Source organism: Symphodus melops (genome assembly GCF_947650265.1).
Source record: "Symphodus melops genome assembly, chromosome: 12".
In the NCBI taxonomy this organism is placed as follows: Eukaryota; Metazoa; Chordata; class Actinopteri; order Labriformes; family Labridae; genus Symphodus; species Symphodus melops.
Genome location: NC_136702.1, coordinates 12086224 through 12109946, shown reverse-complemented (window position 1 = coordinate 12109946; position 23723 = coordinate 12086224). Strand labels below are relative to the sequence as shown.

The following is a 23723-nucleotide window of genomic DNA, read 5'->3' as shown; positions in this document are numbered from 1 at the left end:
GTATGTGACTCAATCTATGCATCAGGTGCCAAACGTAAATGCATCACTACAGAATGGTACATGGTAATAACTTGACTGATGTGTCACAATGCCAGAATGTGGATAAGTGTAGTGTTAAAATTGAATGGAACCACCATAAGGCCATTTTCCAGCTGTCAGTTTTTTATGCGCGTCTTCATTCTGCTGCCTGTAGTTAAAGTCTGAATGATGTCGACTAACACAGTGATTGAAAACACCTGTGTGGGTTCTGTAAGATGAGTGATACAGCAGCACAATTGATCTGTCTGTCTGTCTGTCTGATCTAGTTTGAAGTTTTTTTTGAATCATGTGTACAGAGCAGAGTATTCACACAAGAAAACAATCAAAAATGTACATATATATTCGTTTGTATAAATAAAATTAGATGAAAAGAACAATGAATGTCATATGTCACATATGTATATATACATTTATATATGTATTTAAATAAATTATAAGTACACATGTTCAAAAAGAAGTAGGAAGAAGTAAAAAAACTTTTTTAATTCCTACCCCCAATTTCTTTCTCAAAGTTGGGTAAAGTGTTTAAACATAACAGGAAAAAAAAAATAATAATAATTCTATTACATTCAAGTCTCTTTGAAATTACTCATGCAATCAGCTATGAATGCTCATACCTCATGAGAATTTCTCTAATTTATGTTTATTTCCCCCAACACTCATCACTTGTGACTCGCTTCCTCTTCCATATAATTTCTCATCGCTACACATTTGAACCTCTTTTTAAACAGACCTATGGTTGTACTTTATTTTATCTATCTGATCTATCTTACATTTTGTACAAACATCATAAAGTAATTTCACCCAGTAAATACCTGTGTGGGGACCTAAAGCAACTTGGTTACTTTTTGTTTTCATATGGGATTAGTAAAGGGAAAAATCAGGTACCAACATGTTAAGTCATTTCTGAAGGCAGATGTTTCACTCTGCAGATGTTTACACCAGCGTCTGGAGTCGATGACGTCAGACCTCGTTAACTGAAGCTCCTCCCCTCTGCTCGTCACTCTCCTTCCCTCTTCAGAAACGTTACTTTCTTCCTCGCTGTTTTCGTTTGAAGGCTGAAGCTTTCCTCTTGATTTACGATGTCGGGGGTTCGCAGAGGGTCACTGTTTGTATTGGCTTTCATTTTCTGCAGTTTAATTTTTACCACAGACGCGCAGACAACTACTCCTTCTCCAGCTCCGAGTAAGTGTTTCTGGGTTTTTCTTCTGCTTTTGTTCAGTCCAGAGTAAGGTCAGGAGGCTGTCACATGACGAGCAGCTACAATGGTTTTACTTATCCTAATATCAAAGATAATCATCTTATTTCAGGGTACTGATCCGCCTAATTATGAAGATTTAATTATAGTCTACAGCAGCAGAAGTTGACTCAAGTGTTCGTGTGGCAAAGTGTGTTAAACACTGTTGTTTATCTCTTTCAGCCCCTTGTGCCTTGAGCTCAAACACAAGTTGTGATAAATGCTTGGAGAATGTGGCAGTAAGTAAAACAAAACTGCATTGTTTGTGATGCATCACCATTAAATGTTAAAGTGAAGACCACGGGCACAATGTTTTTGTGCTTTCTTGTTTTTGCAGTGTTTGTGGTGCACACCAAACAAACAATGCATCGACTACCCAGCCAGAAACATCCTTCCCCCCAGAAGTGTGTGTCCACTGAATGATGCACGGTGGGGGGTATGTTGGGGTAAGACTAGTTTAACCTTATTAGACCATTGTCAGGTCTGGGTGCACCCTGAAGTAATCATTTGAAATAAATAAGTTGAAATAAATAATTGTATATTTTATTTTGTGTGTTAGAAAATAAAGGCATTTTTATACACTCCAGCTTTAGTTTGAGAGAACATTAAGTATAAATTGCTTTCTGTTTATCAGTTCTTGGTCGTTTTTCATACATTTTTAATTCAAATCAGTAATACAAGTAGTAAAGCGGAGCATAAACATTGTGTTTTCTTGTTTTCCATTTGTGTGTGTGTGTCTGCCTTTTTAATTTTCAGTAAACTTCCAGATTTTGATCATCACCATGTCAGTGCTGGCTGGCATCATTGTCATCGGAGTTCTTGTTTGCATCCTCTGCTGCTGCTGCAAGTGTGAGAGAACAGGGTAAGCATCGAGTCACATGAAGCTGTGACTGTGAAATCTGGTTCACCATGGAGGAAGGAGGAGGACTGGAGAGCACAATGGGTTGTTTTCTGCGAGGCTCGACTGATACCGCTGTCTCCAAAGTCTGACAGAATTAGTTACTGTTGTTAACTCTCCAAACAGCTTTACTCTTTCGGAAATGCTCCAGCCTCTCCTAAAAACGAGTCAATTTGATGATGGGCGTTGGTTGAAGAGTAAAGTGATCTATTAGATGACATTATTGGAATAATTAACCCTTACAATATAAGTATAAGTCTAGTGTTTTTCTGGTGTTATTTTTTTTTTCTTATTTAGAAATCTATGCTTTTAAAAAACAAAACATTATTATGATGAATATCTTTATATGAACACATTTTCATTTTCAAGGAACAACAAAGAAGATGCAAAGGTGGAGCGACAAACCCGCGCAAGGAAGGCCCGGCAGAAAGAGAGGTCAGTCCAGTATTCAGACACAGAATACAGTAACGTATGGGTTTGTATGTTACCAAATGATAACCATGAACTGACATTAGGGGCACCTCCCATATGTTGCAATGTTGAATGTGCTTAAAACAAACAACCATTTGATGGTAAAGCTTTCATACCTTCTCAGAAGTTTGAATAATAAAATAAGTTGTTTAAAGTTGCAGCCAGATTCAAAAATATCACATTAATCACAACCATCATGCAATATCATGATGGTGCGTTGAATATGGTCGTGATGTTTCATTCATTATCAAGACTTCATTATGAATATATAGCTCTGAATTATTGGTTCAAGTAATTTGTATTCAATAACCACCAAATTACTTTTCTATTATTTATTGTTACTTACTTTACACGTAAATGTGAGTATACAGGGTTAAAATGTACAGTGTCATCAGAAAATGACAGTTCTTGTGTACTAGTGATTCAAACACTCTGAAAGTTAGCATGACCAGTGTTCCTCTTTTCTAACAAGTTGTCTTTGTTTCTTCCTCAACAGGAGAACAGAAATGCAGCTGAGGCATGATGAAATCAGAAACAAATATGGTGAGACATCGCTTGTGTGTGTGTGTGTGTGTGTGTGTGTGTGTGTGTGTGTGTGTGTGTGTGTGTGTGTGTGTGTGTGTGTGTGTGTGTGTGTGTGTGTGTGTGTGTGTGTGTGTGTGTGTGTGTGTGTGTGTGTGTGTGTGTGTGTGTGTGTGTGTGCGCTTATGAGTCACAAAATGTATTTGTGAAGAATTAAAGCTAGCTTCTTCTTTTTTTTACATAAACAGTGAATAAACACGCCGGGCAAAGTTAAAAGGATCAACCAAAGTCAAGATTAAGACATTTAACAGTGAGCCATGGGAACAAACATTTTAACATAAAATATTGACTATATGCTGCCATCTACTGGACAAAAACTAAAGAGTATAACTCCTTCACAAATAAAATGCATGAAAAAATGTGTAACAAAAAAGGATTTTTGGAACGTGATTTTTTTAATAATTTCGATGTTTAACACTTTGCCCTGTGTTCTTTTCAGGTTTGGCAAAGGATAACCCATATGCCCGTATGAATGATCATTAAAAGGAATCTGAGCGGCACTTCCTGGAGGGAAAAATCCTTTAGATGATTCATGTGTAGCATATGATAAACTGTGATTACCTAATTTCAGAGAGCCAGTATTTGCCTAAAAATGTGACCAACATAGGTAAAAATAATTCTGACTGAGTGTAATACACTCTAAAAAGTGGCCTTTCTATCTAATGTTCCATTTTTTGCACACCAAAGTTTGCTTTTATACTAGTTTAATAATTCTTATTCCTGAGTGTTATTTCCACTGATTTTAAGGGAAATGTGTTTGTTTAATTTGCTTTTATCCAAACATTGAACTACATATGAGGGCTATTACTTGTGCAAAATGCAGTATTTTATAATTCTTACACCTCAAGGATAGAACAGTTTGGTGGTGCTTCATTCAAAATGAGTATTTCTTTGTTCATTTGATTTTGTAAAACATAGTTTGTCATTCATGTCTTAAGCATAACTTTTTTCTTAATTTTTATAAAAGGTTGTTCATCACATGAGATGCATTCTAAAGTTTATTTGATCATTTTCCTGCTGATAAATATCAGAATCTGAGATGTTTCCTGATCAAACAATTTTCTTAAACTAAATGTGCATCTGCTGTTAAAAAAAATAAACTTTGTGAACATTTACAAAAAAAGGTTAAGTAGTTTTTGTGTGTGAAATCGATTCCTGTTTAAATGTTACAGAAAAACTGAGGGATCCAACCTAACGTATGGTTCCTTTTTTAACATGAAAAAGGAAAAGCACTCCCATGAACCCATGTGGAAAAATCAATGTACTCAACTCAACTTAACTCAACTCAACTTTATTTATAAAGCGCTTTTAAACAGCCATGGCTGTGACAAAGTGCTGTACATCCATGAAGAGCACAAACATAAAACATAAGTAAAACACTAACAGGGTTAAAACAATAAAAACAATAAAACACTAAAACAAGAACAGAGTCTCATGCTGGGTTAAAAGCCAAAGAATAAAAATGTGTTTTAAGATGAGTTTTAAAAATGGACAGTGAGGGGGCGTACTTCTTCTGCCTCACAGTTTCACAGAGGCATACAAGGAATTACTCATGTCTAAATTGCTTAATCACACCTTACATTACAAATGCAGAAACTTTACCATAAGTATTCTGTATTCTCCTTAAAATGTTCTTCTTATTCGTGGTTCGGGGACATGTTGTCAAGGTACACAGTCACAGAGTAGTTTCAATTGAATTTCATGAAGGACTAGTTTGAATAATTTAAACTAAATTATGTCGGCTAAAATCCTTTAGACCCACTCTTTAGAGGGTTAATATTTTGTTGTATTTAATAAATACATGTTTACCTAGCCACCATTAACTTTAAGTTGATGATCTGCTAGAAAACTTACTTACTTAAAGTAACACATTTCTGGTAAAAAAAAAAAAAATGTTAAGCTCTGCCTCAAGTAAAGAAAAGTTTGATTTCTTGTCAAAGGCTTTCTTATGGCCCCCCTGACCTGGACTAAAGAATGATTTGCATAGTGCTGTTATTGTGTAACCTACCCCTCGGGTACGCGCAAATTAGCTTGCGCGCTCACATATCCGCGCTCCCGAGAAAAAAAGGTGAACCACGTGACCATTTTGGTCGAATTACATTTCAAATTTAAGTGCGCGCGCCTCCTGGTGCAAACGAAAGAGCCGGAGGAGCTGATAACCCGCTTCACCGTGAACGGTCTGTCTCTACGTTATTCATACATCCCGGGAAAAACAGCACAATGTCCGAGGAGAAGCCGAAGGTCAGTACTCGTTTTCCACAGCAGGAACATGTCGTTCATGTTTGTTTCGTGAACAGCTGATGATGCACAGTGTACGTTAACGTTAGCAGCCTGTGCTAAGCTAGCCCCACGTCCAGGCTTCAGATAGCGCATTTGAGCGGGTCGACGGAGAAAACAAAGGTTGGCACATTTGCGGATATTTTTGGCTTCAGGCGCACAGCTTTGTGTTTCCAACGTCAAATTTACACCAGCATCCGCAACTACTACTCGTCGTAAAGCCGTCAAGTGAAGGTTCATTTCACCAACATCGACGCTGGACACCGTCAGAGAAATGAATGGTTTTTGTGGGGTTTTTTGCGCTATTGTGGATTTCTGCGCCAGTTTGAACATGGGCTAGCATGCTATGCTAACCAAGGAAAGAACAACAAGATGGAGCTAACGTTAGCATAATGTGGGGGAAACTTGACTTGTAAACTGGCTTACTAAAGGTGGAGCTGGCTGGCCTTAAATGTTTAAGTACCATTATCGTACACTCATGTTTAGATCAACATTAACTGGGGGTCGGTGGTGACGCCAGATGTTGGACGGTCAGATGTTAGGGCTTCCTTTATTGTAATTAATTACATAGTTTTTTCCTCTTAGCTGTGTGTGCAGATGAAGTGTTGGCACCAGTCTGTGTATTGAGGGAACAGAAGCATGTTGCTCCTTCTGATGAGTGGGGTTTTTTTTTGTTGTTGCAGGAAGGAGTCAAGACGGAGAACGACCACATTAACCTCAAGGTAGCTGGCCAGGATGGGTCAGTAGTACAGTTCAAAATCAAGAGGCATACTCCTCTCAGCAAACTAATGAAGGCATACTGCGAAAGACAGGTAAGTCATGCTGAAAGTGTGCAGACTTAAATGTTGTGATCATCAACAAACTGTTCAAAGACTGCTTCATCAATAACTTGATTACAAAAAATCTCATATTGGGTTTTCTGTCTTTTAAAGGGACTGTCAATTCGTCAGATAAGGTTTAGGTTTGATGGACAGCCAATTAATGAAACAGACACACCTGCACAGGTAAGTACAAGCTCAAGTATCCTTGTCAGGTATATCATAACTGATCATATATGGGCAGCAGTTCTGTTTAAGTTGAACCTTGGACCATAATAAAAATCATCAGAGGACATATAACCTGAACATCTTTTCTCTGATATCACACTGTTGGGACATACAGTGACATTATATTTGAGATCTGGTGCATCAAAATCAACCGGACATGAACATATTTATGTCGAGAAAAACATAAAGCATCCAATTATTTTTAAATACATTTGCCACACTTCAATGTACACTTTCAATCGTGTTTCGCTGAATTACGAAAATATAGATTATTAATATCCTTAAAGGTGCATGTTCAAGGATTCCAGTACACTTTAGTCAGTAAGGGTCAATTAGCATCTCCTCATTTCATTGTATTGCTCAGTGCTGATCAGCAGCTGCCTCTTATCTTGACAAAACATCACTTTAGAACATTTTTACTAAAATAATGAGGGAAAATCTGAAGAGTTTCTTGCTTGATGAAATCATTTGTGTGTTGTTGGTATAATGTAGCTGGTAGGGAAAAAACATGTCGTGCGATTGTGGATATGTATTCTTCTGAAAAGAAATTTCCAGTGTTGGTGTTTTTAACTTTGTTACACTTGAAAACGGGAGCGAAGCAACACATCAGCTAAGTGCGTTGGTCTTACACTGTAGATTCAAACCAAACACTAATTCCGAGCTTAGTGTTTGTGTTGCTCAGTGTTGTCCAAACCAAAAAGTGTTGAGGGTATGACTCGCTGTTTCTCTTTCATGAGGAAATAACCTGTATGTGTTGTTGCAGAAGTAAATCTGAGGTTCCTAAATAACTGATGTTTGTGTTTCTACAGCTGGAGATGGAGGATGAGGACACTATTGATGTATTTCAACAACAGACGGGAGGAGTCTGTTCCTAAATGGGACGTGGACTCTACTCTTGGAAGAATCACATTATTATTTTCATGTTGTATTTGTTTAATTCTGTTCTACCCTTCCCCCCCTCAACACACATACTTTGCTTGGCTAAATGTCAGGCTGCTCACAACAAGAAGGTGGAGGTTTTTTTATTAGGGGCCAAAGCCTAACTTTCAGATGCAGGGTAATTTCTTTTTTTTCTTTTGAAACCTGTTTTATTCACACAAATGCATGATTTGAAATTGTCCAAGGCAAGGACGCGTCTCGGATCAGATATGGCTCCTAATGGAAAAAACCCTCCTTGTCTTTTGATGTTGAGATGACCTCCTGCATGTCTCACAAACCATAAGCTGAACTACATGCCAAAACGTTTTGCTTTTTGTTTAAGTTTTCCATATTGTTGTAAACTTTCAAATTGAGGTTACTCTCAAACTGTTTTTAATTCATGTACTTGATGAAGATTTCTATGAGGGGTGCTGCTGGATGGCAGACTGTGGTCCCTCAGGATAGAAAACATGGATGTTATGAAATTTTCTCATGTAACAAACTTTTAGTAGTTTTTTTTTTTTTCCTTTTCTTTTTTTTTTTCTAAGAAATATTAAAGAGAATTTGATGTATCCATGCCCAATTTTCTTTTTGTAACATCGGCTCAGAAATGTGTCCTTGATATGAGTAAGATACATGCGGATGGTTTACCCCAATGCTGTCATGATCAACACAGATTTGACGGAACGAGAAATAAAGTACAGTAATATTTCTGGACCAAAAAGCTACAAGAGTAGTGTTCTTTTATAAAAGGATTTGTTATATTTCTCTTAACGGCTCACTGCGAGCTTAAATGTAGTCTTATGCAGCTACAGATCAGTTCTACTGATGTTAATCATTTCTTTTCATGACCTTCAGGAAGAAAAAGTAAACATCTAGAATTTGCACTGTCATCCAAGGTTATATATATTTTCAATGACTGTTTTTAAGGTTTAAAATTAAGGGTTTTTTTTAAATTTTTGTCCCAAATTTTGAAGACATTTGACAAATCTTTACAAACATCATCACATGCTTGATTCGTGACTTGTGTTGGTAGAAATCTTTTTTTTTTTCTTCAAAGAATGTTCGTTTTCATTTTGAAATGGACATTTGACAAATTGGCAAGATATATTCTCTGCTTTCTTTTGTGTACATTATTTCTGTACATATGTTACAGAATTCCAATACATTTAGTTTGATACTTAGCCTCTTGAATGAAATAATGAATAGCACTTTATGGAGCTGAAACTCAATTTAGTTGTTGGACTACAATCATTAAAAAGACTCAAATGGTTTTATAAGTACACAAAAATATAACTCATCACTTAATGAAAATTTAAGAGTCATTGTTCAAGCCAATAATTATACGTGTCTGTATCCACACAAGTGAACAAAAAGTAAAATAAGCTGTGAGAATCATGTAAATCAGATCTGGAGAGGGTAATTCAGTCTGCCTACATTAGAGGGCATTGTTGTTTAAAACATTTCAAGTTTCACTGAAGAACCACTGAAGTCTCCGGCCTTAAATTAAAATACAAAGACACATTTGTTGCTCCAGTCTAGTAAAGGGCATAACTCCATAAGTCGTCTCTTGTTTAAGAGAACTTGGTTTTACAGATGTTACTAAACAGTGCAGCCAAACAAACTCCTTGGAGCCTCCTCACACACTGCTGTGATTGTGCTGCTTTTATTTTTGGCATCTCCTTTGCATTTTTATATTTCCTTGTGGAGATATCTGAAGCCTCTCATATATTTTTCCCCAGACCTCTCAAGCAGCTGCAAGGTTCCCCCCTCTTTTCTATACACTCAACTCCAAGTGCACTCTAATGCAACGTCTCTCTGAAGACTCAATGGTGCTTTATGGTCAAATGCAGAGCTGCTGTGTTTTACCATTTCAAAAGAGAACAGTTATAACATGATTTATTTTTATTTTGTCTTCTTGATGCCTATGCATTTAAGCTTCTGGAAGGATTTGCTGAATTATTATCCTCGTGATGAAAGAAACAGATCAGCTGTGATACCAGTCCTCATGTCGGACCATCACTACTTTATGTAGCTGTGGAATGAGTCACCATGAGCTGTGTTAGAGACGCCTGTAAGCCAACTCGTCACAATAGTGCCTGCAGTTAATGGGGAGAAGTGAGTTGTTATTTGTATTGTTAGAAATCTCTTTCACTGTGCCTTGCAGTGCTCTGCTGGCGATGTAAAGGAGAGGGTGCATTTGTTTACTATTGTGACAAGAGAACAGCTGATTTATTTAGCCCTATTTATGTATGCACAATTCTGATTACAAGTCATAAAAGAAAAATAAATCTAAACATGGGCTTCTGTACATTGAAAGACTTTCATAAAGACTTCAAATCCCTGAACAAACATTGGCCCTCCTCCACCAGTGTATTACCAGACAGGAAATAGCTCTTAAACCCCAGACCTCGGGACCAAAAAGACCCTGTTTACCTGCGTGGTTAATTTGTTTTTTTTGTTATCTCACCAGAAATTCTTACTTATACTGTATGAGTTTGAGTGATAATGAAATATGGCCTTCAGGCTGGTTATAGTTTAAAACATAATATCAAACCCGATCTTGAAGACAGTCATTAAGCCAAAATGATGTTTTAGTTTGTGATGTGTGGTCATGAATTGATTTGTGGTGAATGACATAAAATCAAATGTTTCTAATATTCTAATAATGGAGATATTATTATTTTTTAAACAACATTCTTTAATTAATGATCTTTATTACTTAAACAGTTCCTATGATTACACTGATGTTCATGTCCTGATTGTTGCTAAAATGCAGAGTAAATGTATTCAAAGTCATACTGTTTTCCTTTTCAACTCCAACCCAGAAAAGTACATTAAGATGCTGTATATACTGTGCACACAGTTCACAACAAGGCCTGCAGAAAGAGAAAATCAACCAATTTTGGTTCACATAATGATCACATGAGGTCAGTCAGCTGTGTTTAGCATCCTGAGTGTGTCCAGCCAGCAACCTAAGATATGACACCCTCCCTGTGTTCAATGGGTCCAGCATCCTGAATGAAAGCACTGTGCATCTGGAGAACCTCTGGATGGTCTCCAGAGCGCTGCATGCTGATGTCACCCTGTTGTACGTAATGTAGCCTCCACCCTGTCAGCAGATCAGATTTCAGCCCAATGCTTGTTCAAATTTTTAAGTGGGAATAAACATGTCAGTGACTGTGCTCTTGTACAAAATAAAGATTCCAAAAATCTTGGCACAGGTGAACAATGTACTTGGGAGAATGTGCCTTGGTTTGGGATCACTTTGAACAATTGACAACAGACATTTTTAATAGTTGAAGTCAGGAAATATACAAACCTTACATTAATGGTGGCTATTACATTTAAGTGCAGTAAGAACAACCATGAGACATTATAGCAAGCATGCAAAACTAAAGCTAAAACAGCTAAATGGGAAAATTCCTTTTTGGAAAACAAAAAAGGCCCTTCACTTTTACACTGGACAAAAAGGTTTTATTTTTAAAAAAAAACCTAAATGTTCAAGACAAGAATAAGACAGAAAACGTTAAACACATCAATCACTTCTGTTCAAAATTATGATGTGACATGACACTACGCTGTACTTTTAAAGTAATGTATTTTAATATAGCAAATAACAATGGATCCTTCATGGACCCCCCCTCAAGTAATGCAGTTACACTTTCATCTAACTTTTTTATTGCAATGGATAAAACTAAGAGATTAAATAAAAACAAAAATAAACTTAAGAATCATATCGTTACCCTTAAGTTGAGGTCTTGTGTTATTTATAATTATGATAATTATTCATTGCTTCGGGTAATATACAGTACAACCAATGTTAATATTACTGTTCTACAGGTGTGTGAGGTCATTTACAATAGTAGGCTAGTAACAACATGCAGTATAATACTTTTTCAGCTGTTAAACAGAGGACACATTATTATGGTCTTAGTAACTTGTTTCATGCAGGTGTGCTAGTTGCAGTATTGAACATGTTGAGAAATTACAGTTTATTCAAAAAAGCAGATAGCTAATACTTGTTTAAATATCTGCTGTGAAAATTCAATTCAAGGGCTGATTCATCCACAGTGGTGAGGCACTCACTAGAGTTGCTGGTGTAGACAGTCACCGGCTTTAGTTTATGATAGATTGTATAATATGATAGTGAGTCTAGGTGACCTCAAACATGTGATCACAGCTCATGTATGTTTTTTCAGCTGCTGAGTGACATAAACCTTTTTTCGCACTGTTGAGAAAGATCATATTAGTCATGACTCTCTCACACAGGAGACATGTTAACTTGTCACATGCAGGTATCAATCAAATGCTTAGCTGGGTGAGTAATTGACACATCATCCACAAAAAGTTTAATCATTAAGTGATAACGTCTATTATTGCCTCCAACATGTGGAGGCACTTGGACATATGAATGGAAGAAATGAAACCTTTGTAAATTAATAGAAATATGCATCTAAATTGTGCGTGCGCGTGCGTGTGTGTGTGTGTGTGTGTGTGTGTGTGGGGGGGGGGGGGGGGGGGGGAGCAGTCGTCATGAAACCAATTTTGTTGCTTTTCACGATGAACTCAAAGTACCACAATGCAACTCACAAATGATCATCTCCTTGGCTACGGCTTTGGGTGCTACACCCTGTGAAGAAGACGAAGAAGAAGAAGAAGAAGAAGAAGTGGGAGGCTTCCCCACTCAAAGAACTCATTGTAGGGAGGGATGAGAGTGTGTGCGCTGTTAGTGTGTGTTCGTGTTTGTGTGGACCCCCTCCTCCTCTCCCTCCTTAACTAGCTGGTCAGCAGCTCGCGGAGGGATTAGTGAAGCCTGCTCTCCACTCACAGTATACCCACACACACACACACACACACACACACACACACACAGCAGACGAGGGGGATTGCGGTGCGGGTGAATCATGCTCGTCGTCATTACTACCGACTGGGAGTGGAGCCGAAATTGTGCAAGATACGGATAACAGCGCGGAAAGGTCCGTGTGGATAGAGACAAGTTTCCAGCTCACGTCTTTTTTTTTTCTGCTGCCATGAAAATGCCTCACAAGGGGCTCCACTCCTGCTGCTCTGCTCGGACCCGTCGCATTATTAACCTTCCTCCCTCACATGTGCTCAATGTTGAAGAAGAAGAAGAAGTAACCACAAGAAGAAACCTCTAAGGAGAGAAGCACAACCAAAGGACGCGAGCATACATCTCCCTTTTTGTACGCCGTTTTCCCCCCAAGTGGAAGAAGAAGAAGAAGAAGGGGGTTAAGAAGAGAACAAAAAAAAGAGGGAGAAAAAAAAGTTGTACTTGTTGGTCAAAGAGGAAACATGGGGAACGCAGGGAGTATGGACCAGCACCCTGATTTCAGAGGACACAACATGCCTCTGAAACTGCCAATGCCTGAACCAGGTGAACTGGAGGAGAGATTTGCAACCGTTTTGGTAAGAAGAAAAAAAAAAAAAGTCGTTTTTCATCTGTGAGTTTTCTTTGTTTCCCCACCATGCTTCAGTGTCCTGAGACGGGACAGCTGTGTGTAGGTTGGACCCCTGTTTGTCCAGCACGCCTGCCTGCTCTTTGTTGTTCAGGAGGAGAAAAAAAAGGGGGAATTCTGACAAGAGTGTCAAAGATTAGCATCTGTTGCACACTTGAGGTATTAGACAGCATCTCAGTTCCTCTAAACCTATTCAAAGTTGTAGGATTTTCAGATGTCCATCAGTCATACAGGGGGTTGCCTTACAGCATTGAAATACATCCAGCATCAAATTCTTGCTGCTTTGAACTCCATGTAGAAGTTAATGAATGTACAGCAGTGCTTGTGTAAAATCCAGACTCTATTCACATAAGACACCTGTAGGCTAGTCAAATTACTGCTTTTATGACATTCTTTCCCCCCCACTTTATGAGTCCACACATTGACTTGCTTCTACAGAAACTCTAAAATGCCCAGCATGCCAGGTCCTTCGAAACATCTGTCACATCATAAAGTGTCAACAGTGTCTGTCAGCAATTATGTTACCTGGGTGGGAGTGCTGAACATTTCCTCTGGTGTTGTTGAAAGATCTTTCAGATTTTAAAGCGCTAACCGGTCATTAAATTGAGTTTAAAAGAAAGTATGTGTGGAAAAGGATTGACACTCTAATACCATTTTGAATGACAAAGACATACATTTGGAGGAAAAATGTTCTGGGTGATTCTTTGACTGAACTTTGGCACTGAATCATCACTGATACTGTTCTTGGGTTTTCTAATTTATTGATTGTGACTAAGTCTGAGCTGGTCCGGGGAGCTTCCACTACAAATCAGCTCCTCAGTTGATGAATAACGGCCCGAGTAGAAGAACAGTGGAGTGTAGGTGAAATTTGAGAACTGGCAAAATGTGGGTCAAACGTGATTGTCGTCTGGCCTACTGCTCTCATAAACATTAACGGCTCAGCACAAGGAATTTGACTGGAGCAAGGAAGCAAGTTCTTGCAACTGTGAGATTGTTAAGTTGACTTTACGATGGAGAAAGGTGCTTTAATATTTTACTACTTCTGTTAACATGGATTTGTTTTTCTTTTTATGTTGGTCAAACGGTTTTGTTTAGTCATTACTATAAGCCGATCAAGTTTAGCGGCACGTTAAATCAATCACTGCTGTGTGTGAATGGGTGTGAATGCTGCCTGTGCTGATGAATCCCGTCGTTCCTGTCTGGCTGTTTGTAGAGGTTTGACGTCACACCACAGAGGGATTTAGGTCTTTTTCTTAATCACGTCTGCTTTGAGAGTCACCGACTTTCTTCGTCTTGTGAGAGGTCTCTCCCTTCCGGATTCACAAGAAAACAACTTGTGCAGTAAACATCAGGCTGGAGAAAATGATTAACAAACAATACGCGTGGTTTACAAAGTGTATCCCTAAGCTCTCCAGAAAAAAAAACAAACAAACAACCAAAACACAGATCTACATGTACCTGTCTAACTTCAGGATTTCATAGGTTGGTTGTCACAAAAGCAGATCCTCGTAGTATGCCAGGAACTCCCCCCGCTCCCTCCCTCCCTCCCTCCTTGCTGCCAGCATGATGCCTCAGCTCTTGCAGGGATGGAAGCCCTCCAGCATTACAGGAATTTAGCACTATAATCACTGCATTTAGTGTTATTTACTGCCATTTAAACTCTAATGTGTCCCGGCCGTGTCTGATGGCTGTTGTCTCCATTGATTGCCGGAGCGAGTGGCACTGTGTGACTCTGATGACCTCACTTGAGTTTGAATAGCAGATGATTAGGATGATACTTCATCATGGCTTCTCAGCCCTGCTTTGTATCACAGCAGCACATGTGTGCTATTCATTGCTAATGAATTAAGATTGAAGTGTGCTTGGCTGCTGATAAACAATTCTTGTACTTGCGTGTTAATCAACTCTAAGTTTATTTATATCATTGTATAATCAGCCTTATTCTGTCACATTAGCACCCGCAGTGATTTGATTGATCTGTTTTGCCTGTTTTATACTTTTATCCGTCCTAAAATGTCACTATTAATTTTCCAAATAATTTTGAAAAATTTTAAATTCATGCTGGAGTAGAAGCAGGACTGTTTACCTGCCACTCCTAATAGGTTTGATCAACAGACCAGGCCCGGATCTCAGCAGGGAGCCATTTGGATTAAAGGCTTGCGCTGTGTGCGACCACATTCAAGCTCTCGCCTCGCCAGAGCCCTCGAATTTCTTACCAAGGACAGAGGGTATTTGAACATTTGGCTCAACGCTGTAAGGTGCATTTCATATTTTGCCTCATGAGCTGAATCATCTGAGGAGACCACACGTGTGGGAACAGCATACATTTAAATGCCAGCTAAGTAAAAAAAAAATACATGTACACATGAGGAGTATTGTTCTCTCCAATGTAGTGTGCTTCTTTTAAGATTGAAACCACGTGGCAACCTTCAGTCCTGGAGCCCCTGAACTCGCATACACACCACATTTTACAGCAGAAATCAACATGTTTGAAGCCTGCTACAAAACATGGAATAGGTCTGATTAGTTTTTATCCTCAGGAGCACTTACTCTAAGGGGGTGGAATAATTAAAAAAAACATTTGTTTATATTTGATTATGTGTTATTCATAGTTAGGCATGTAGCTGACATGATTGACAGGAGGGGAGGATGTAACAGTTTGTTTTAACTGTTAAATCCAGCTCTTAGCATTTCCAGGATTTCCAACATGGCGGCTGCTGTCGATGAGTCTCTAGTTCCCCGGTGATAGTTTGGTGATGTCACTCAGGTTTTTATCCATTAATATTGACAGTCTATGGTTGAGTGGGGCTTTATCATTGTGCATCAGTTGTGAAATCATAAAAAGAAAAACAGCCTCTTTGTGAAAGGTTGTGTTGTAATATATCCAGCATGCACGGCTATACTTCTCAGTCATTTACTTTAGGTCACGTCTTACCAGTCACACACAGGGATCAGACTATGCTCTATTGTAGAGCCACTTTTCTGTGGTTGTGCTTTTTTTCCCTTCTTTTTTTTTGCTGGCTGAGTCGACATTTTCTACTTAATGAAAAGCTCCCATTGAAGTCTGTGTCTCGTGAATCCCTAGAGCCTGGGGCTGATCTTGGAAAAAGACTGAGGCTAATTGTAATGCAAGGCCTCTGCTGCGATAAGAGAGGCCAATTCACATGTGACCTTGGCCATGAAGTGAGGCTGAGCTTCAGCCAAACACTCATTGTTTAATATACGACTGTGGGCTGGAGTTCCTTACAGGTGTACGCTGCAATTTGACAAGTCTTTCCCCCAAAATGGTTTTCTGTGTGTTTAAAGCCTGTTCTTTGCTGATCGTGTTCTGACTGTCACTGTTTGTAGCCTTTTGTGAGGAAAAAGCTTCTATTCCCTAAATGTGGAAACCTTGTTTGCAAGTCATTACTTCCTGCTGTGGCTGCCAAAGTCATTCCTCAAGACGAAGATGGGTTGCAAATGAATTTAAGCCAGTGTCAGCCATCTTTATGTTTATTGTGCATTGCATGCAGTAATATCCCAGTAACTAAAACTGCTACTATGACTGGCCATATCAGCATCATATATCAGCAGCTCACGTTTAATCTGCCCATTGCATAATCAGTCCATCGTCGACATTTAGCAGAGCATCAGAGGATATAAGCAAAGATCAACTTAGTGTCTTGGTCTAAGTGCATCCTGGCTGAAAGCATGTGGAATCACATGTACAGTATGAGGAGCGCAGGAAAAATGACAGAGTTACAGGAACCCAGCTCAGGCCTCATGTTTGCCTCTCCGCTTCAGCTAACCACAAAGTTGATATCAAACATTAGATAGCACCCACATCCAGGAGAGCCTCCACTTCAATCAGTGTTTTTGAATAACACCGCTGCTGTCAGGGAGGCACAGAAGTTTACAGCCAGGACTCGTTTAAATGCCATATGGGGGACTATAGGCTTAGCTGAGGTTGTCGCTGCTCTTCTCAATAGTCTGCACAGATTACATCTAAGCTGCTTTGTTAGAAGGCTGCTGAAGCATCCCGAGCTGCTGTTATTGGTGCCCGGGCCCTGCATCTGAAATCTACTCCCAAGATTAATCATATGAGTAGCCATGCTAATTTGTCACATTGACAGGTCCAAGTTATTATTGTTTTTATTACACCTAGTCCTTGATTTATCTATGAAAGAAAAAGCAACTGAATAGAATATTAAACGATCACATATTAGGTGTTTAAAGCTTCACTAATCCGTATTTTTATATAAACATGCGTCTGTATTTAAGGTGTCACTTGTAGTGATGAATCCTCTCTATAAATAATTCACTGACTGCAGTCGACATAATCCAGAGCATGTCGTGGTCTTTCAGCCTCTTCATGTGCTTTTACAGCCAATTGTTTTACAGCCACTTAAATCGATCGGTTCACACTCAAAACACAGGGTTGTTTCTAGCAGCAGTGGGTAGCTTTAAAGATATCCAGCCCAACGTACTGTATGCTACCTTCACAACATCGTCACCAAATCAAAGAACAGCATAAAGGCAAACAAAGCTATGGAGGATGGATAGATGGAAAGCTACTAGCTTAACACTTGGCTCTTGTTCTCAGGAGTTGGTGACAAAACAAAGCAACGAAAGGACATTGAACACAAGACTTTTTATTTTTAAGTGGTGAGAAACCTGACTCCGATAAAGGCTGCTTCCACCGGCTTTGTATCTTGATAGTCAGTTGTTTGCTAACAAATCATTAACCATAGCAGCGTTTACACTTTTATATAACCATCATGTGTCTCTAGAGTCTGTGACGCTCAGTTTGTGAACTTCTGTCCGGAGGCACCCACAAATGTGGATTGGCGCTGCTTTAAACGTATCACTGTTTCCAGCACTGAAATAAATGTTAATAATTGTTTCCAATACACATTTTTTAGTATTTTGTTATTTGATGAATGTATTTCAACTGTAGGTGTGGACAGGGATGAAAGACAAAATTGAAAAAATAAACATAAGACGCAAGTGTTTATTTACAGACAGCTTGTGATGTCTCTCCTAGCGTTTCCTACTTTCACATTGTTTTGAACACACAGTGATCGCTTCATCTCAGTGCTGCACAGGACCCAGGAAGTGACCAAGCTAGCCCTCGAAGTTTTTCCACGTTGACTCCTCTTCATTAAAAATCAGCACAATGGGCATTGTCTAAAGAGCAGAGGGTGAACAGTGGCTGAATCCCGTGCAGCAGGCCTTCAGAACAGAGCTGCTCTTTATTCTGTGGAGAGCCCAACACGGAGCCTGGCACTGGACCCAGACCCGGCAGTGTGCAAGAGGCCACGATAAATACCCAAATATGTGTATGTGTGTGTGTGTGTGTGTGTGTGTGTGTGTGTGCCTACTAGCTTGTGTATGAGCATGTGAGTTTCTGCTGAGTTGGAGCCCCAGGATGCTCACCCACCAATTAGCCGTAACAGAGCCGAGCATGAAATGCCCGGGGAGCAATGAGATCCAGCAGCCAGTGCGGATATCTTTGCAGCCTCTTGCAGTGGAGCATGCGAGGCGCTGTGGCATTGAGCGATAATGTGCCGCACGAAAACCTCGAAGCGAAGCCTTGAGACACGTCGCCTTGCTTGCGGAGGGGTCAGCTGATTATTTAGGGAACAGGTCTGTTGGCTTTGAGCTGCCACTGCTGAGCTGAAATCACTGGGGCTTCAATCACTATTGTTGCTCTCGGTTCAGTTTTGACACCCGCACGTCTGGGGGTGTTTGGGTTTTCTGCACTGCTGCGTGGGTGGCACAGAGTACAGACCAAGCAAAAAGACTATTGACTTACAATCTGTAGACTAACTTCACAGGGTTTTTACTCTGATCCAACATGAAAAAAAGAAACTGTATTATGAGAGTTAATCTTTGTTATTTCCTGTCTCGGATAAAGAAGGCATTTAAGTTTCTTTTTGTTTCTTGACTCTCTTAAATTGTTGCACTGAATGCAAACTCTACTGTGTGTGTGTGTGTGTGTGTGTGTGTGTGTGTGTGTGTGTGTGTGTGTGTGTGTGTGTGTGTGTGTGTGTGTGTGTGTGTGTGTGTGTGTGTGTGTGTGTGTGTGTGTGTGTGTGTGTGTGTGTGTGTGTGTGTGTGTGTGTGTGTGTGTGTGTGTGTGTGTGTGTGTGTGTGTGTGTGTGTGTGTGTGTGTGTGTGTGTGTGTGTGTGTGTGTGTGTGTGTGTGTGTGTGTGTGTGTGTGTGTGTGTGTGTGTGTGTGTGTGTGTGTGTGTGTGTGTGTGTGTGTGTGTGTGTGTGTGTGTGTGTGTGTGTGTGTGTGTTCACTCTTGAAAGCAGCCTTGTGCTTGGCCCTGACCGTCGTTGCTGTAGGTCTTCCAGTGTAAGAAGCAGGTGTAAAATGATGCAGCCTGCAAAAGGCCAGTGTGCTCCTTTTCTTTTTGGTCACCGCCAGTCGCCAATGTCATCCAACAGGGCCGGTCCGAGAGCCGCACAAAAGAGCAGGGGAGTCATTGCTCCGTGGAGAAGTGCATTATGGTCCGTTTGTGCTCCAGGGTGGCAGCTGTGCCATTAAGTGCCACTGCCTGCACAAGAGATGCTGATTTTGTTACGACCTGTTAGGAATGAGTTGATCTTCTCCACACTGAGCTTTATCAGAAACAGATAACTAGAAAAAGCCTCGAGACGTCGGTGTCAGTGTGACATACTCGTGTTGTGGCGTCAGGGTCCAGCTGTGTCTTGTGGCATTGATATGGCTCTCCTTCAAGGCCTTGGGCTTTATTGAGTGTGTTAACGGTTTAATTGAATGATCATTATAATGATATAATCCATTATGCAGCTCTTAGGGACTGAACAACGTGGATCTTTGAGGCCTTGTTAGAGCCGACAACGACAGTTATTACATTTGGGGTTTTGTTACATTTTTTTTTTTAGATTTCGGGTCGTTGTTACGTTTCGGGCTCTAACAGGCCTGCATGAAGGCGAGTACTCATGCTGTATCAGCTGACATTTTAGAGTTTTTCACGCCTGTGCATCTTCCAAGCTTTTACAATATGCAGCCTGTGTCCTTCCCTCCAAATGTCATCGTGTGCTTTCTTGTAACATCCCCTACAGGACATTGCAGGACTACTTTGGGGTTCTGCCCTTCACTTTAAAGTTGATTTAGTTTCTTTTTAGTCGGTCTGTTCTGTGTTTTCTTGCAACATATGCTGCTTTTGAAGCTGCCCGAGTTAAAAAAAAAAAAAGAAGAAGAAAAAAAGCAGGTTTTGTCGGGTAACGACTTGCCAGAATTAACATCCGCAGAGCTGAATGGGAGGTCCTGTTGCATATGAATGTCCTTCAGCGCTCTTTGCCAGAGTTTGATATAGGCCCCATCACAGTCCCAGACAATGCAGCAGTCTGTTGTTTTAGGCTTTATTGGACAGACGATAGGCCTCACTCCCTGGACCCCCCACATAAACCCACAGCAACGTGGGCCAGTATGTATTTTGAGTAAAACTCAAAAGAAAGGGTCCTCCTTAAATGTGGGTCCAAAGATTCATCGCGCCCCATTCTTCCAATTTTTACATGGGACAATAAAGAATGACATTACTGAGCTTGACCACATGCAGTTCAAAGTGCATCAATCATCTCATTAGATGAAGTCACTGAGCCGCTTATTGTCCACTTCTTTTGTTCAAAGACAAAGACTGGAAGGGAAATATTAAAGGAGACAGCCTCTTGCTTGTGGCCTCAGTGCAGGAGGAGGTGTAGATATACTGCATCACAGAAACAATGTCAGCATGATGAGGACCGAGGAAGTCTGACGAAAATTCTAAATCCAAAAGTTGACATTAAAGAAGATGCACAATAGTATTCATTTATCACACGTCTTAAAGGTGCAGATTTTGTTCTCGCTATATATTAACTCTACACAGCAGCACGTGGCAGATGAGTGTGGTATTATAAGTTTGGAAGATGTAGTTAATGAAAGACAGATTAAGAGCTCTACAGGATTATACTTAGCAGCCTCATTCAATTAGTCAGCCTCCTTTTTTTTTGTGTGATCTCATTCATCCCACGGCCACCCACTCAAATAAAGTTTCATCATGTAAAAGTCCCAAAACAGACATTTTCTTTTAAAAACAAACCTGTGATTTCTTCCTATTGTGCACTCCATATACATTCCTATGAGCCGTTGTTTATCTTTTATCTTTTCGATAAACAGCTTTTCCTCCTTTGTATTATTTGTTCATTCGAGTAGGAACATGGACTCCACCTTTGTTCTGACAAATTTCGCAACAGCACAACATCTGGCCCGGCTGGAACTCCTCCTGTGTTCGTGCATCAACTGTTTTATTTGGACAACTTCCTGCTGCTCCAAAGAGACTCCATAATGTTTCCGGTATTTGTAGAAGCATAAAGCGATTCGGATTCAAGACAACATTACATTACTCTCAATGTAAACATGGCACCAGCTGGTTTTTGTTGTTGCATTTTTCTATGTTTGGCAAAAATACAGCCAAGTCATGGATTTGTACAAATCAGAGCAGCCGAGCTTTATGGTTTTATTGTTGCACTGATAAGCTCCTGTTTGAGCTACACAAAGGTAAAGGAATGGAATTTCATTGGAATGTGCTCGTAAAAAAAAAAAAAAAAAAAGCTGGAAAATGAGAGGCCGAGCTCAAACATTTGAACTCACCATTTGGTGGCGAGACATTCCAGCGAACAGCTTCGCAAACATAAACTCTTGAGTCTCGATGGAGGAGGCTGCTGAGCCGGAGGAGCAGGGGGTCCCGGGGATTACAAAGCTAATCTGAGGACAGACGGGGGACACCTGTGCCCTCAAAGAACGCAGAGGATTACAGATCCACGTGGCGCTAATGAGGGGAGGACAGTTTGGGTGGAACGGCACATGCCTCTGGGTCGACCAAATCCTTTCTCCCTTTTGTAGGAAGTTATGGCTTAATAGCTCTACTATGAAGATGATAGATTTAGATTCTTTCATGACTGGGCTGCAGGGGTTCCTTCACTGCCTGGCTGGGACAATGAGAAGTCAAATATGTAACATATGTCAGAGAGACTAATACAGAACTCATTTCCGGAGTATTAGGCAATTTGAAAGTATTTGTTAAGACTAGTTGTCAATTATGGATGTAGTCAGAGGCGTTCTTGTTGTGGCATGTATTGTGGTGTTTGTAATGCTCAGTTAAAAAGACGGCTAGAAGTTTTAAAGAGAAGTAATAACTTGGAGGTTGGAACATTGCACTGAATGATGCAAACTGGGTGTTTACAACAGAAAGAGAGGCAATCTGTTGAGGTCACCCGTGTGATTCGACGTGTGTCGTATTGCTCGCGAGAGCGTCGCAAACACGTGAATGATTTGGATTAAATACTGCTTTCTCGTAGCGCTCAGTCTGAAAAATCAGAGTCGTTTGTGGTTGTGGTGCATTAGCAGGAAATGAGGTAGAGATTGAAGTGGGAGAGGAGAGTGTGGGTGTGTCTCTCTCTCTCAAGACCCCAGGGACGAATCAGAGCTGCTCGAAAAGATATCTGAGCGAAGGCTCGGCCTGACTGCTTCGCACACGCCTTAGTTTCAGTCAATTTTTACAGTCATATGCACATAGAAGACATTTTCAGGGACTTCACTAAAGTTACAGAATTCTAAAAACACATCGAAACCAAGGCAAGAAAAACAAACTGTTTTAGTGAATGATGTCGAGTGACTTTAAAAGTTCTACTTGCTCCCTGTTGTCTTCAGCTCCTTTGTAGCCAACACTTAAATGGAATCGATTTTTTTGTTCAAAAGAAGTGAGACATCTTTCAGAGTCATCGATGCAAGAACATCTGTTAATGTACGTTTTTATTCAGGGGATTACTGTCCACTTCGTTGGACAAAAACAGTTTGGATCTTGAGTTTAAAAAACTTTGTTGTCTTTATTGAACATAGAGGTCAGTATTTATGTAGGATAATACAAAAACAGAACAACACACAATGAACAGGCCATGAACAAAAGTTCTAAAGTTTTTGATCCCAAAAGTTTAGTTTGTTTTGTTTTTTTTATCAGTGAGGGTTGGCATTATTAATGAAGAATAAAATGATCTTAAAAAGGCAGAAATTTACAGCAGGAAGATTAAATCCCCAACAGAGCTGATCATCCAGTCAGACAGTAAACAAACTGTCATTTGGGCTTGGACTTTTCTGAGAAAGTTCTTGAACATACGGAGTGGAGTAAGATTTGCCCATGAAGCCTCATCACTGTTAAACGTTCCCTTGGATTGATGTTAATGGTTGTGTTGGAGGTTTAAGCTGCTGTTGTATTTCGTCCTGTCTCTTTTATTGTTCCGGGTTAACGGATAATGGCCAGTTTCTCAGTTTTGTTAACAAAGTCCACATCTTTACGCAGCAACACAAGCCCTTCATGTGGGCCATGTGTGTTTGCTTTCGGGGCCAGCTGTGCCTCCGCAGACCCCCTGGAAGGTGGTGGGTGGTTGGTGGGCTTTGAGCCAGCTGTCTTTTTTTTTTTTTTTACTCCTTTATTTGACTCAAGCTGCATAATGTGAGGATGCATGGACGCTAATGTTCATACCTGATCCATGTGCGAGGGTTGAACACTGACAGAAGTTGAGCAACACTTTTTGACTCCACATTGTTGTGTAGGCTGATGGGAATCTTCTTTCTTTCTGCTTCTGAGTCCCCTTTGGTTCCACTTTCAAGCAAACTGCTCTTGTAGACTCAAAGTACATTCACTCTTTATTAGACTTAATTTTCTGTCTTTCTGCAAAAAGCTGCACACTTCTTTTCTTTTTTTTATATAAAGATCCCAAGAAGTACAAA

At 40.0% G+C, this 23723-nt stretch overlaps 3 protein-coding genes across 8 annotated transcripts in view; all 3 read left to right on the top strand.

Moving 5' to 3' along the window:
- The first annotated feature begins 1037 nt into the window (after positions 1-1037).
- Positions 1038-23723, top strand: part of pttg1ipb (PTTG1 interacting protein b) — an 82183-nt gene continuing 59497 nt past the window's right edge. Inside the window, exons 1-7 of the mRNA XM_079357139.1 lie at positions 1038-1224; positions 1460-1515; positions 1614-1722; positions 2033-2138; positions 2544-2609; positions 3142-3188; positions 3667-3719. Of these exons, the coding sequence (XP_079213265.1) occupies positions 1122-1224; positions 1460-1515; positions 1614-1722; positions 2033-2138; positions 2544-2609; positions 3142-3188; positions 3667-3710 (531 nt within the window). The 5' untranslated portion in view covers positions 1038-1121 and the 3' untranslated portion in view covers positions 3711-3719. The remainder of the gene's footprint in view (positions 1225-1459; positions 1516-1613; positions 1723-2032; positions 2139-2543; positions 2610-3141; positions 3189-3666; positions 3720-23723) is intronic.
- On the top strand, positions 5329-8040 carry sumo3b (small ubiquitin like modifier 3b). Its single transcript, XM_079356746.1, has 4 exons — positions 5329-5468; positions 6188-6316; positions 6437-6508; positions 7360-8040. Exons 1-4 carry the CDS (start codon positions 5448-5450, stop codon positions 7423-7425), a joined length of 288 nt encoding a protein of 95 aa, XP_079212872.1. The 5' UTR covers positions 5329-5447; the 3' UTR covers positions 7426-8040.
- Positions 12173-23723, top strand: part of fmnl2a (formin-like 2a) — a 46076-nt gene continuing 34525 nt past the window's right edge. For all 6 annotated transcript variants that reach the window (XM_079358093.1, XM_079358094.1, XM_079358090.1 and 3 more), the window contains exon 1: positions 12173-12898. In XM_079358093.1, the coding sequence (XP_079214219.1) occupies positions 12785-12898 (114 nt within the window). In that variant the 5' untranslated portion in view covers positions 12173-12784. The remainder of the gene's footprint in view (positions 12899-23723) is intronic.

Coding starts and splice junctions, on each gene's coding strand:
- sumo3b (XM_079356746.1), top strand. CDS start 5,448: ATGTCCGAGGAGAAGCCGAAG. Junction 5,469..6,187: donor TGTCCGAGGAGAAGCCGAAG/GTCAGTACTCGT, acceptor TTGTTGTTGCAG/GAAGGAGTCAAGACGGAGAA. Junction 6,317..6,436: donor AGGCATACTGCGAAAGACAG/GTAAGTCATGCT, acceptor TGTCTTTTAAAG/GGACTGTCAATTCGTCAGAT.